At 35.2% G+C, this 14,832-nt stretch overlaps 1 protein-coding gene across 7 annotated transcripts in view; it reads left to right on the top strand.

Annotated features, from left to right (window-relative positions):
- TTC17 (tetratricopeptide repeat domain 17) overlaps positions 1–14,832 on the top strand; it is a 140,908-nt gene that overhangs the window by 16,725 nt on the left and 109,351 nt on the right. For all 7 annotated transcript variants that reach the window (XM_082343672.1, XM_082343670.1, XM_082343671.1 and 4 more), the window contains one exon: positions 3,996–4,085. In XM_082343672.1, coding sequence (XP_082199798.1) covers positions 3,996–4,085 — 90 coding nt within the window. The remainder of the gene's footprint in view (positions 1–3,995; positions 4,086–14,832) is intronic.

The raw sequence follows: 14,832 nt of genomic DNA, 5'->3' as shown, positions 1-14,832 counted from the left end.
ATTTAAATAATCTAAAACTCTGAATAAAAGATTTAAATATTCCATCCCATTTTTAACCTAAGGGAAATTCTTTTTTAATGATTATGGCATAATATAAGATTTCATTAATCAGTTTCAAACTGCTGGTGGGAATAGAGTGAGTTCCCTATTAACATTGCTTTCATGTACTCATTTGAATACCATTTTTTAAAAATAACAGGTAAAAATATTCATCATATGTGAAGAATAAGTTGCATATGAAGGGTAGAACTAATGTTACAATAGAAAAGTTCAGTTTCTTATCATGAAGGACCAGTGGAAAGTGATTGATTTTGTAGAACTCAAAAATGTTTATTTCGTTAGATTGATTATTTTAGATTTGGTGGGTTTTTTTTGGCCGCACCGCGTGGCTTGTGGGATGTTAGTTCCCCAACCAGGGATCGAACCCACGCCCTTGGCAATGAAAGCACAGAGTCTTAACCTCTGGACTGCCGGGGAATTCCCTAGATTGGTTTTTTAAATTTAATTTGTTCACCCTTTGTTTAACTTGGCAGTGAAGTCATTACCTTTATATAGTGACATTACCATGTGATTTTACTGAATTCACAGAGGTAGAACTCCAGATTAGAAGTGCAGGAATTACCAGTATCTTGGTTAGAGATGGCAGCATATGAAAATGAACTTGATATGAGTAAGGTATTTACTGTTGTTATATACAATTGGGTACATGTGCTTATATAATATATTAAAAGGAAAATAAAATTGAATTGTCTTACATAATTTGTCATTTTCTTTATTAAAATAAATTGCTATGGTAACAGTGAAACTTTGTTTACCTGGAAGTCTTAAGAAAATGAATCATTTTGATTTTGAATAGTTGAATTCCATTACAGCCAATTTCCAAATACATGGTCAGTTTTTCCCTGCAGTTTAAATTTTGCTCTAAAATGTCTTTCATACTTTCTTACCTTAAGTACAGCAAATTGAAAATAATTTCACTTTTTCTTTTTTATTCAGATCATTATAAGCACCATTTATTGTTCTGTGCAGCAATGGAAGTTTGTTTGTCCTTTGTGAAAAAGCCATAAAGTGCTTTGAGATCTTGTGTATGCGTTATGTCATTTTTAACCTACCTCTCTGTAATTTCTATCACTCTTTGCCCTTGGGCTTATAGCAGCCACTTCTAAATGCTAAAGGTTTTGAAGGGATATTACAATCCCTTCTCACGTTGTATATAAAATAGGGGTACATACACTCCAGTTATGGACTCCTAGTGCGCCTGGTTCATAGAGACTTAATAAATTTAGCTGAATGGATGTTGTAGTATTTACAGAGTTGTCAAACATCTTAGCAGACATGTCAAACATCTTTCGTAATCTTCTAAGGAGGAGAGGTATTTGAAAGGAGAGAAATTCAAACTGATTGGCATTGGCCAAAGATAATTAGCATAAAGTCTTGAAATTTAAGAACTTGAAAGTACCTCAATAAAAATATGTGTCAGGCTATAAATCTTCTGTAACCAACCCTAATCTGGCAGAGATCCATGCCATTTGCTGCCAAGTCAAAAAGAGAAACACAGCTGTCAAACTGTCAGTGGACTCCCTTCCTTCTGCTCATAATTTTATCTTTATAACATCTCTAGCTACTGTATCTTTGTTGAACTAAATGCTTCAAGGAAATGAAAAGTACTTTCTCACAATTGAATATTGGCCAGACCCATGCTGGTTATGTAGTATCTTTTTAATCTAAAGATAAGATTATACTTTAAGTATTTCTCTAATGTAAATCTTCATTTGTCTCATTCTGTCATTCCTCTTACAGTTCTCCAAATGTCAGGTAATCAGACTGGTTGGGTATTTTGGAATGGGAATGTCATACTCGCACATTCCTTCTCCCTCCCCCAATTTTTTCCTAAAAACCTCATTTAAATATAGAGAGATGTATTAAATCACTACCTCTCGATGTCTGAGATACAATGAAAAGAGAAAAGTTTCCACACCTCATTGAGAAACACCTAGCGTTTTGCTTGTAGGCCTTTGCCAGGTTTGATTGTTTGATAGAGGAGATTCACAGCTCAGGTGGTCAAGTATAGGCCTTGCTATTATATTTTTAGTGCCTTTTAAATTCAGACTCCAGTTTTAATGTTAATTCCAGTATAGTAGGAAGGCCAGGGGAAGCACTGAAGGGATTTTGTCATAAAAGAGAGACCACGGGAGATTATAATTATCCATAACTGCATAATGATGATTATGTAGTTCAGACAATTGCAATGAAAGTATGAGTGGAGGTTAGTCCAGACTAGCATCTCTTTTTCCTGTGGCATCTCTGAGGTGGTAGAATGAGGAAAGGCAGATGAGTTTTATATGCAGCCACCCAACATCGCCCAGTGTTATTGTGCATATTATTAAAGTAAATATTGAACTTATGTCATGTTGTTTTTATTCCCTCTTTTTAAATATTTATTTATTCTCTTGGCCATGCGCACAGCTTGTGGGATCTTAGTTCCCCAACCAGGGATTGAACCCGCATCCTGGAAGTGAAAGCACCAAGTCCTAACCACTGGACCATCAGGGAATTCCCATTCCCTCTTTTAAAATTTTTTTTTTTTAAATAGGCTTGCATTCACCAAGGTCTAAGCAAGGCTATCTTCTGCACTTAAAAAGCTAGTTCTAAAATTAATTGAGCTGATGTCAAGTTCTTAGAGATTATAGAAAGATTCTTAGAGATGTTATGGAAAAACCCGAACGAACTTTTTGGCCAGCCCAGTAGTTTCTTCTCATAGTAGAACTTCCTGAAGAGCTAGTTTATAATTTGACAATCTAACACTTAAGGGATAGCAGGAACTTCATTTCATCTCTTAGACTCCAAGGCCACTGTCTTAGATTTTCTTGAAATTCAAAAAACCCCGTGTGTGTGTATGTGTTGTTTTTTCCTTATTATAAACATATTATGTGTGTATTATAGACAATTTAAAAATATACAAGTGTATAAAGTAAAAGATACGAATGTACCTCTCTTCTTAATTCCACTTCCCAAAAGAAATCACTGTAAACCAACTTAGTTTTGTGCATATACAGACATGTATACATCTATATCTATAAAAATGTAATTTCTTAAAAAAAGTATAGCATACTTATTATTCTTCATTACTTTTAGTTAATTATACATTGTGAACATCTTTCCATGATAGTAGAGCTCATTTTTCTGTATCCCATTCCACGGGACAGTGGATTTCCCTGTTCCCTCATTGCTGGACTTAGGTTTGTTGGGTCTTTTGTTTGTTTGTTTTTTGCAGCTAAAGGTAATATAGTGAGCATCCTTGTATATATCTTTGCCCACTTGTTTAAAGAATGCCTATAGGATAGTTTCCTAGAGTTTATATTCCTAGGTCAAAGGGTATGTACTTTTAAAATTTTGATATATGTTGTCAAAGAACCCTCCAAATAATAAGTTTATAAGCCTGCTACCAGCATATGAGGGTTCATTTTTCCTACATATTCAACAACATAGTTGCTTGTTTATGATTCAGAAACAAGAATTGTAAACTGTAAGTCTCAAGGTTATTTTATATTATCTCTGATTTACGGCTTCTGCAAATAGCCTGCAAAAATAGATGCTTTTCATATTTTTCCTTTTATTGCCGCCAGACCTGTTCAGATATGGAATGTGCTATCAAGACAAAGCAATCTATTTTTATTAGTATAGGTATAAAATATATTTTAAGGAATTTATCATTCATTTCCAAATACTTCTCTTCTTGAATATTTCTTACATGACTAGTCAAGTCAGAATATTCACTTTGAAAGCTTGCTCTTTCAAGTTGGAGTTCAAGGGACAGCTATTGAACCTCTCATTCTCTTTGCCGAAATTTACATGTGATCACTTTTGAAATACCCCTTGAGTTTACTGAGCACCTAACACTGATTATAATGGTGATTGAACAGTAATTTAAGGCATATCCAAACAAACGTTAATGAAATCTGAGCTTTATTTATCTACTGTTTGCTTGCTTGCAGGTGGATTCACCTATGAACTTGAAGCATCCCCATGACTTAGTCATATTAATGAGACAAGAAACAACAGTTAACTACCTCAAAGAATTGGAGGTGAGGCAACTGGATATGTGATATGCAGCTGATACTTGTTGCATTTCACAGGAGCTGTTGTGTTCAGAGAATAAGTAAATCCTGTTATTTCTTAAATCTTCTGACTTTTACAGGAATATTCAACTTTTAGATGGTCCTTTTTTTTTTTTTTTTTTTAAATCAGAATGCCATTTGAGCAATAGTAAGAGAAACAGACTACCAGAGCCTGGGTTTTATGTCTCATTTTTGTTTTTGTTTTATTTTTTTATGATTACTTTTTATTTATTTTTTTAATACAGCAGGTTCCTATTAGTTATCTATTTTTTACATATTAATGTATACATGTCAATCCCAATCGCCCAATTCATCCCACCACCAACAACCACCCCCCCGCTCCACTTTCCCCCCTTGGTGTCCATACGTTTGTTCTCTACATAGGTCTCTATTTCTTCCTTGTAAACCAGTTCATCTGTACCATTTTTCTAGATTCCACATGTATGTGTTAATATATGATATTTGTTTTTCTCTTTTATGCCTCGTTCTTGACTCACTATATCCTTGAACAAAGTTTCCATGGAAAGGAATTATCTCAGGATATTCTTGGAAGGAGAATTTGGGTAAAATATCAAAAGGAAGAATGGTTTGAATACTTCATAAAAATATAATTTTGTTAATTCCCAGCTAGTAAAAACTAGGGTCTTGGTATTTTGTGTTCTTATGGTTGAGGTGAAAAGCATTCATCACTTTGCATCTTGAAAACTTCTTTTTTCATTTTTATTTTATATTGGAGTATAGTTGATTAACAATGTTGTGTTAGTTTCAGGTGTACAGCAGAGTGATTCAGTTATACATATACATATAGCTGTTCTTTTTCAAATTCTTTTCCCACACCTTGAAAACTTGATATTTATTAGTGCTAATAAAATCTGACCTTTTTGTTTCTATCATTGATTTTCATAAACTGATTTTTCATAGTAGCAAAGAGTATTAACTATTTCAAAAAGTTTCTTTTTTCTCTCATAAAACCTGTTCTTAAAAGTTACAGTGTAAATTGAATCCAAATTTTAAGGAAACTTTAAGTTGCAGAAAAAGTAACCCAATTTGCAAAATGAGATTTAGAAAATTATTGGGAATAATAAGAGTCAGAGTCTTTGAGCGCTAGAAGGAATCATAAAGGTCATCCTCATTTTAGAATCAAGGAAACAATTAGACCTAAAGACAGTGAATTGCCTGATTTTCACAAAACAAGTTATGGCAGAACCAGAGGCAAATGCCTTATCTCTTGGCTTAAACCAAAGGTAAAACCAGGTAGCCATTCATTTTCTAGTTAATGTAAAAGTTCTGAATTTCACTTATATAAATTCAAACTAGTACATCTATCAAGAGCAGTAGTTATAATTGTATATTTTAAAAATTTCTGTAAATGAAGAAGGAGGAGCTTATAGCACATACTAACCAGCTGTGTATAGGTAGTAGCACTTTAGGAATATTTATAAAACTTGAATACCTCATCATTTTTTAAATAGTATCTCACCTTGTTCCTACCAGTTTTGTCACTTATAAATTTGGAAATGTTGATTTTTATGAATACTAGGAAAAAGACAATAGATATATTTATTGAGCTTCATGCTTGGAAGCTTAAACACAGTGTTCAGAAAGATGCAGTGGTGCAGAAAGTAGTTTTTATTTTCAGATGCATAGACACCATTATATATGTTTATTGTTATCTCTCTAAGTGGCAGTATTATTTAATATAAAGAAAGGAGAATTAAATTAGAGTATGTGTAGGGGGAAAATGCCATTTACCAAGTCATTGAAAATGCAAATGAAAACTATTGACTCCAATTTTTGGTTAAGGTAGTGTAATGAGTCTATACTTAGTACTTAGTTTTCACTCCTGCTTCATATACGTAGCAATGACAGATAAAAAACAAAACAGAAATCAAAATAAAATATAGTCAGGCCTAAACACAACATAAATATCTCCATAGACCAGAAATGGAACAAAACACTAAGTTGAGAATGTAGCTGAAACTGTAAACCTGCTGGTCTCAAAGGCCAGGAACAGGCTCTGGTGTCTGGTGGTTCATTTCTATGGAATAAAGGGGATGACAATATTTCGTGCAAGATAAAGGAAGATAACCAAATTCACTACTGCTCGAAGACTAGGATGGAGCTTGAAAAGAGTCTGGTGGAAAAAAAAAAAAAAGCAGGAAGAAAAAACAAAACCTAATGACCAAAAAACAAACCAAACGATCCAGTGGTTCAGTAATTTCATCTTCAATTTACTGAACACCATTTCAGGGTAAAATATTACTTGGGAGTAGAAACTCTAAACTAAAATTATGTAATGTGATTTGGGGCTTGGGATCTGGATAGAACCTGGAAGCAACTACAAAACTGTTAGACACAGGAGTTGATAATGGAGTAGTTGGGAAGAGACAGACAGATAGGGAGAGGGGGTGAAGGATGATTCCAAGATTTTTGACCTGAGCAATTGACGTTGGATGGAGTTGGCGTTAGCTGAGATTTAGAAGACTGAAGGAGGTGTAGACTGGGGAGGAGTTTACCTTCTGTATATTAAGTTTCAGATACCTTTTAGGCATCTAAGTGGAGACACTGAGTGAGGAGTTGGTTCTTCTAGTGTGGACTCCTGGGTAAAGGTCTGAGCTAGAGAGATAAATTTGTTATGCATTGACATAGACATAAAGCCATGAGACTAGATAATACAGTTTATCTACAAAGTAGTGACAACTGGATGACTTCTTAGGTACCAGAAGACAGTGGAGGAATACCATCAAAGTGTTAAATCTAGAATTTTGTATTCTTTATAATATTTTATATTCTCTTAAACCATCATTCAAGAGTGAGGACAAAGCAGTTTTCTGACATACACAGAGAGTTTACTAACCACAGACCCTCACTTAAAAAAAAAAAAATTAAAGATGTACTTCTGCAAGAAGAAAAGTAAATCCCGTGGAAGTGCATAGGATATGTAATGGTGAGTAAAAACATTGATGAAAAAGTTGCTAAATTTATTTATTTATTTTCTGTGTTTAAAAGGTAAAACTAAATAAAATTATCAGTCTGTAGGTGGGTTGGTGCATGCTCAATGATTATTTAAAGCATGTTAACTCTTTTGTTATGTTCAGGAGGCAAAAATAACTGAATAAATTAAAATCCTGTTGGAAAATGTATAGGTATACATATTAAAAATTTAAGAATATTGCCGCCTTTCAGAAGTCTTGCCAAAAGAAATATAAATCTAATCAAACCACAATATAATTTGCTTTTCACTATAATTGGTTTCTTTTGTCATTTTATATATTCTGTGTATTTAAAAGATTATTCTAAGAAAGGGTCTTTAGGCTTCATCAGACTGCCAAAGAAGTCCATGACATGAAAAAGTTAAGAACCCCTGGATCCTGCTGTCAGTATTCAGGAAATACAGAGGACAGAGGAACATGTTAAACCTGTGGGATGCAGTCAGTAAAATCTTGTAGAGTAATAAACTCTACAGGATAAGTGACCCAATTTCTTTTCAAATAAATTACAAGGATTAAAAAAAAGGAAATAGAGGGTTAACCGGAAGATTAAAGGAGACTTAAGAGACAAATTAACCAATTGCAGTGTGTGTGGACCTTACTGAATTTTGACTCAAACAAATTGTATTTTAAAATAAAGAGGGAAGAAACAGTTGAGAATGAACACAGACTGGATATTTAATATTAAGGAATTACTATTTTTTGCGTGTGATAATGGTGTTGTGGTATTATTTTTTTAAGAAGAGAATCTTTCAGAATCATACTGAAATATTTACTGATGAAAAACTTAACCAAAAAAAGAGTAAGGACAGTAACCAAAATAATAGAAATGCACTCTATAGTTTTCAAAACTACAAACAAAGAGAAGATACAGGAGGAGGGGAGGGAATGTAGAAAGTGTATCAAAAGTGTATCAGGCAGGAAATGAGAAAAAAGCAGCAAAGAAAAAGTAAGATAAACAGAAAACCCAAAATAATATGGTTGAAATAAATCCATAAGATCAGCAATCACAATAAACATAAACAGATTAAACAAACTGATTAAAACTGAGACAATCAGATTGGGTTTCTTATTTAGTTTAGCTGTATAGTACATATGAGAAATATACCTACAACAGCCTGGATATTGCCATTCTCAGTACCTGAGGGAAAAGAAAGAACATGGTGAAGCACACACTGGCTCTAAAAATGCTTCCCTCTAGAAGGCTCAGATGATGCTTCTCATGTTACATTGGCCAAAGGAAGTCATATCGGTCACATCTGAGTCCAGCAGAACGGTGATGTAGAATTCTTTTGTAAGGAGGGGCACAAATTTGTTAATAGTAATACAGTCTACCCCAATAATTATAACAAGATAACATTTCATACCCATGAGATTGACATAAATTAAAAAGTAGGACACAGAGGGCAGACAGCAGAACCAAGAAGAACTACAGTCCTGCAGCCTGTGTAACAAAAACCACATTCACAGAAAGATAGACAAGATGAAAAGGCAGAGGGCTATGTACCAGATAAAGGACAAGATAAAACCCCAGAAAAACAACTAAATGAAGTGGAGATAGGCAACCTTCCAGAAAAAGAATTCAGAATAATGATAATGAAGATGACCCAGGACCTCGAAAAAGAATGGAGGCAAAAATCGAGAAGATGAAAGAAACGTTTAACAAAGACGTAGAAGAATTAAAGAACACACAAACAGAGATGAAAAATACAATAACTGAAATGAAAACTACATGAGAAGGAACCAATAGTAGAATAACTCAGGCAGAAGAACGGATAAGTGACGTGGAAGACAAAATGGTGGAATTCACTGATGCGGAACAGAATAAAGAAAAAAGAATGAAAAGAAATGAAGACAGTCTAAGAGACCTCTGGGACAACATTTTTTTTTTTTATAGTGAATACAGAGAGATGTCAGAGGAGCTAGTTAGAGTAGCAAGTATTAAATTTATTTATTTATTTATTTATGGCTGTGTTGGGTCTTTGTTTCTGTGCGAGGGCTTTCTCTAGCTGTGGCAAGTGGGGGCCACTCTTCATCGCGGTGCGCGGGCCTCTCACCATCGTGGCCTCTCTTGTTGCAGAGCACAGGCTCCAGACGCGCAGGCTCAGTAATTGTGGCTCACGGGCCCAGTTGCTCCGTGGCTTGTGGGATCTTCCCAGACCAGGGCTCGAACCCGTATCCCCTGCATTGACAGGCAGACTCTCAACCACTGCGCCACCAGGGAAGCCCCTGGGACAACATTAAACGCAACAACATTTGCATTATAGGGGTCCCAGAAGGAGAAGAGAGAGAGAAAGGACCAGAGAAAATATTTGAAGAGATTACAGTTGAAAACTTCCCTAACATGGGAAAGGAAATAGCCACCCAAGTGCAGGAAGCACAGTGAGTCCCATACAGGATAAACCCAAGGAGAAACACACCGAGACACATAGTAATCAAATTGGGAAAAATTAAAGACAAAGAAAAATTATTGAAAGCAGCAAGGGAAAAATGACAAATAACATACAAGGGAACTCCCATAAGGTTAACAGCTGATTTCTCAGCAGAAAGCCTACAAGCCAGAAGGGAGTGCCACGATATACTTAAAGTGATGAAAGGGAAGAAACTACAACCAAGATTACTCTACCCAGCAAGGATCTCATTCAGATTCGATGGAGAAATCAAAAGCTTTACAGACAAGCAAAAACTAAGAGAATTCAGCACCACCAAACCAGATCTACAACAAATGCTAAAGGAACTTCTCTAAGTGGGAAACACAAGAGAAGAAAAGGACCTGCAAAAACAAACCCGAAACAATTAAGAAAATGGTCAAAGGAACATACATATCAATAATTACCTTAAACGTGACTGGATTAAATGCTCCAACCAAAAGACACGGGCTCGCTGAATGGATACAAAAACAAGACCCATATATATGCTGTCTACAAGAGACCCACATCAGACCTAGGGACACATACAGACTGAAAGTGAGAGGATAGAAAACGATATTCCATGCAAATGGAAATCAAAAGAAAGCTGGAGTAGCAATACTCATATCAGATAAAACAGACTTTAAAATAAAGAATGTTACAAGAGACAAGGAAGGACACTACATAATGATCAAGGGATCAATCCAAGAAGAAGATATAACAATTATAAATATATATGCACCCAACATAGGAGCACCTCAATACATAAGGCAACTGCTAACAGCTGTAAAAGAGGAAATCGACAGTACACACTAATAGTGGGGGACTTTAACACCTCACTTACACCAATGGACAGATCATCCAAAATGAAAATAAATAAGGAAACACAAGCTTTAAATGACACAATAGACCAGATACATTTAATTGATATTTATAGGACATTCCATCCAAAAACAGCAGATTACACTTTCTTCTCAAGTGCACATGGAACATTCTCTAGGATAAATCACATCTTGGGTCACAAATCAAGCCTCAGTAAATTTAAGAAAATTGAAATCATATCAAGCATCTTTCCTGACCACAACGCTATGAGATTAGAAATGAATTACACGAAAAAAACGTAAAATACACAAACACATGGTGGCTAAGCAATACGTTACCAAATAACCAAGAGATCACTGAAGAAATCAAAGAGGAAATCAAAAAATACCTACAGACAAATGACAATGAAAACACGACGATCCAAAACCTATGGGATGCAGCAAAAGCAGTTCTAAGAGGGAAGTTTATAGCTATACAAGCCTACCTCAAGAAACAAGAAAAATCTCAAGTAAACAATCTAACCTTACACCTAAAGGAACTAGAGAAAGAAGAACAAACAAAACCCAAAGTTAGCAGAAGGAAAGAAATCATAAAGATCAGAGCAGAAATAAAGGAAATAGAAACAAAAAAAACAGTAGTAAAGATCAATAAAACTAAAAGCTGGTTCTTGTAGAAGATAAACAAAATTCATAAACCATTAGCCAGACTCATCAAGAAAAAGAGAGAGAAGACTCAAATCAATAAAATTAGAAATGAAAAAGGAGAAGTTACAACAGACACCACAGAAATACAAAGCATCCTAAGAGACTACTAAAGCAACTCTATGCCAATAAAATGGACAACCTGGAAGAAATGGACAAATTGCTAGAAAGGTATAACCTTCCAAGACTGAACCAGAAAGGAATAGAAAATATGAACAGACCAATCACAAGTAATGAAATTGAAACTGTGATTAAAAATCTTCCATCAAACAAAAATCCAGGACCAGATGGCTTCACAGGTGAATTCTATCAAACATTTAGAGAAGAGCTAACACCCATCCTTCTAAAAGTCTTCCAAAAAATTGCAGAGGAAGGAACACTCTCAAACTCATTCTCTGAGGCCACCATCACCCTGATGCCAAAACCAGACAAAGATACTACAAAAAAAGAAAATTACAGACCAATATCACTGATGAATATAGATGCAAAAATCCTCAACAAAATACTAGCAAACAGAATCCAGCAGCACATTAAAAGGATCATACACCATGATCAAGTGGGATTTATCCCAGGGATGCAAGGATTCTTCAATATATGCAAATCGATCAATGTGATATACCATATTAACAAAATGAAGAATAAAAACCATATGATCATCTCAATAGATGCAGAAAAAGCTTTGACAAAATTCAGCACCCATTTATGATAAAAAACTCTCCAGAAGCTGGGCACAGAGGGAACCTACCTCAACATAATAAAGGCCATATATGACAAACCCACAGCAAACATCATTCTCAATGGTGAAAAACTGAAAGCATTTCCTCTAAGATCAGGAACAAGACAAGGATGTCCACTCTCACCACTGTTATTCAACATAGTCTTGGAAGTCCTAGCCATGGCAATCAGAGAAGAAAAAGAAGTAAAAGGAATACAAATTGGAAAAGAAGAAGTAAAACTGTCACAGTTTGCAGATGACATGATACTATACATAGAGAATCCTAAAAGTGCCATCAGAGAACTACTAGAGCTAATCAATGAACTTGGTAAAGTTGCAGGATACATAATTAATGCACAGAAATCTCTTGCATTCCTATACACGAATGATGAAAAATCTGAAAGAGAAATTAAGGAAACACTCCCATTTACCATTGCAACAAAAAGAATAAAATACCTAGGAATAAACCTACCTAGGGAGACAAAAGACCTGTATGCAGAAAAGTATAAGACACTGATGAAAGAAATTAAAGATGATACTAACAGATGGAGAGATATACCATGTTCTTGGATTGGAAGAATCAATATTGTGAAAATGACTATACTACCCAAAGCAATCTACAGATACAATGCAATCCCTATCAAATTACCAATGGCATTTTTTACGGAACTAGAACAATCTTACAATTTGTATGGAGACACAAAAGACCCCGAATAGCCAAAGCAGTCTTGAGGGAAAAAAACGGAGCTGGAGGAATTAGACTCCCTGACTTCAGACTATACTACAAAGCTACAGTAATCAAGACAATATGGTACTGGCACAAAAACAGAAGCATAGATCGATGGAACAAGATAGAAAGCCCAGAGATAAACCCATGCACCTGTGGTCAACTAATCTATGACAAAGGAGGCAAAGGCATACAATGAAGAAAAGACAGTCTCTTCAATAAGTGGTTTTGGGAAAACTGGACAGCTACATGTAAAAGAATGAAATTAGAACACTCCCTAACACCATACACAAAAATAAACTCAAAATGGATTTGAGACCTAAGTGTAAGACCGGACACTATAAAACTCTTAGAGGAAAACATAGGAAGAAAACTCTTTGACATAAATCACAGCAAGGTCTTTTTTGATCCACCTCCTAGAGTACTGGAAATAAAAAGAAAAATAAACAAATGGGACCTAATAAAACTTCAAAGCCTTTGCACAGGAAAGGAAACCATAAACAAGACGAAAGACAACCCTCAGAATGGGAGAAAATATTTGCAAACGAATCAACGGACAAAGGATTAATCTCCAAAATATATAAACAGCTGATGCAGCTCAATATTAAAAAAACAAACAACCCAATCCAAAAATGCGCAGAAGATCTAGATAGACATTTCTCCAAAGAAGACATACAGATGGCCAAGAAGCACATGAAAAGCTGCTCAACATCACTAATCATTAGAGAAATGCAAGTCAAAACTACAAGGAGGTATCACCTCACACCAGTTAGAATGGGCATCATCAGAAAATCTACAAACAACAAATGCTGGAGAGGGTGTGGAGAAAAGAGAACCCTCTTGCACTGTTGGTGGGAATGTAAATTGATACAGCCACTATGGAGAACAGTATGGAGGTTCTTTAAAAAACTAAAAATAGAATTACCATATGATCCAGCAATCCCACTACTGGACATATACCCAGAGAAAACCATAATTCAAAAAGACATATGCGGGCTTCCCTGGTGGCGCAGTGGTTGAGAATCTGCCTGCCAATGCAGGGGACACGGGTTCGAGTCCTGGTCTGGGAAGATCCCACATACCACGGAGCAACTAGGCCCGTGAGCCACAATTACTGAGCCTGTGCGTCTGGAGCCTGTGCTCCGCAACAAGAGAGGCCGCGATAATGAGAGCCCCGCACACCGTGATGAAGAGTGGCCCCCACTTGCCACAACTGGAGAAAGCCCTAGCACAGAAACGAAGACTCAACACAGCCATAAATAAATAAATAAATAAAAATTAAAAAAAAAAGTAAAATATTAAAAAAAAAAAAAAAGAAACATGCACCCCAGTGTTCCTTGCAGCACTGTTTACACTAGCCAGGTCATGGAAGCAACCTAAATGCCCATCGACAGATGAATGGATAAAGAAGTTGTGGTACATATATACAGTGGAATATTACTCAGCCATAAAAAGGAACGAAATTGAGTCATTTGTTGAGACGTGGATGGGTTTAAAGACTGTCATACAGAGTGAAGTAAGTCAGAAAGAGAAAAACAAATATCGTATATTAACGCATATATGTGAAACCTAGAAAAATGGTACAGATGAACCGGTTTTCAGGGCAGAAATAGAGACACAGACGTAGAGAACAAACATATGGACACCAAGGGGGAAAGTGGTGGTGGGGGTGGTGGTGTGATGAATTGGGCGATTCGGATTGACATGTATACACTGATGTGTATAAAATTGATGACTAATAACCTGCTGTATAAAAAAATTTTTTTAATTTAAAAAAGAAGTAGGACAAAACCAAATGTTGGTAAGTTTATGGGGAGATGGATATTATCCTAATCTGTTGGTAGAATTCTAGTTTTTATAACCAGTTTGAAGAGCAGATTGACGGTGACTAAATAAACTGAAAATGTATCCCATACAGCCCCCTACTGGAACTCTTTTTCCCCCTACTGGAACTATTTTTCCCCCTACTGGAACTCTTACACAATGACAGTTTTATAAGAATACCATAGCACATTTAATAGCAAGAAATATTTAAAAAGAAGCAACCTAATGGTTTACAGGAAAATAAATACATTTTTATACATCCATTAGAATGAAGAATTTAGAGCTATACTGACCAATGTACATAAATCTCAAAAATATAATATTAAGTTAAAAAAAAAGTTGTCGAATGATACATACAGTATGATAGTATTTATATAAAATTTTAAAATTTGCAAAGCAATGGTGTATGTTGATTTTGGAGATATAGCTATAGATATATATATAAAGTAATATTTTAAGAGAATAAGGGTAATATAGTAATATTTTATAAAAATATACATGAAAATGATGCATAAAACATTCAGGAT

Source organism: Balaenoptera borealis (genome assembly GCF_965194805.1).
Source record: "Balaenoptera borealis genome assembly, chromosome: 11".
Taxonomy (NCBI): Eukaryota; Metazoa; Chordata; class Mammalia; order Artiodactyla; family Balaenopteridae; genus Balaenoptera; species Balaenoptera borealis.
The sequence above is the reverse complement of the archived record's forward strand: the minus strand, read 5'-3'. Positions and strand labels throughout refer to the sequence as shown.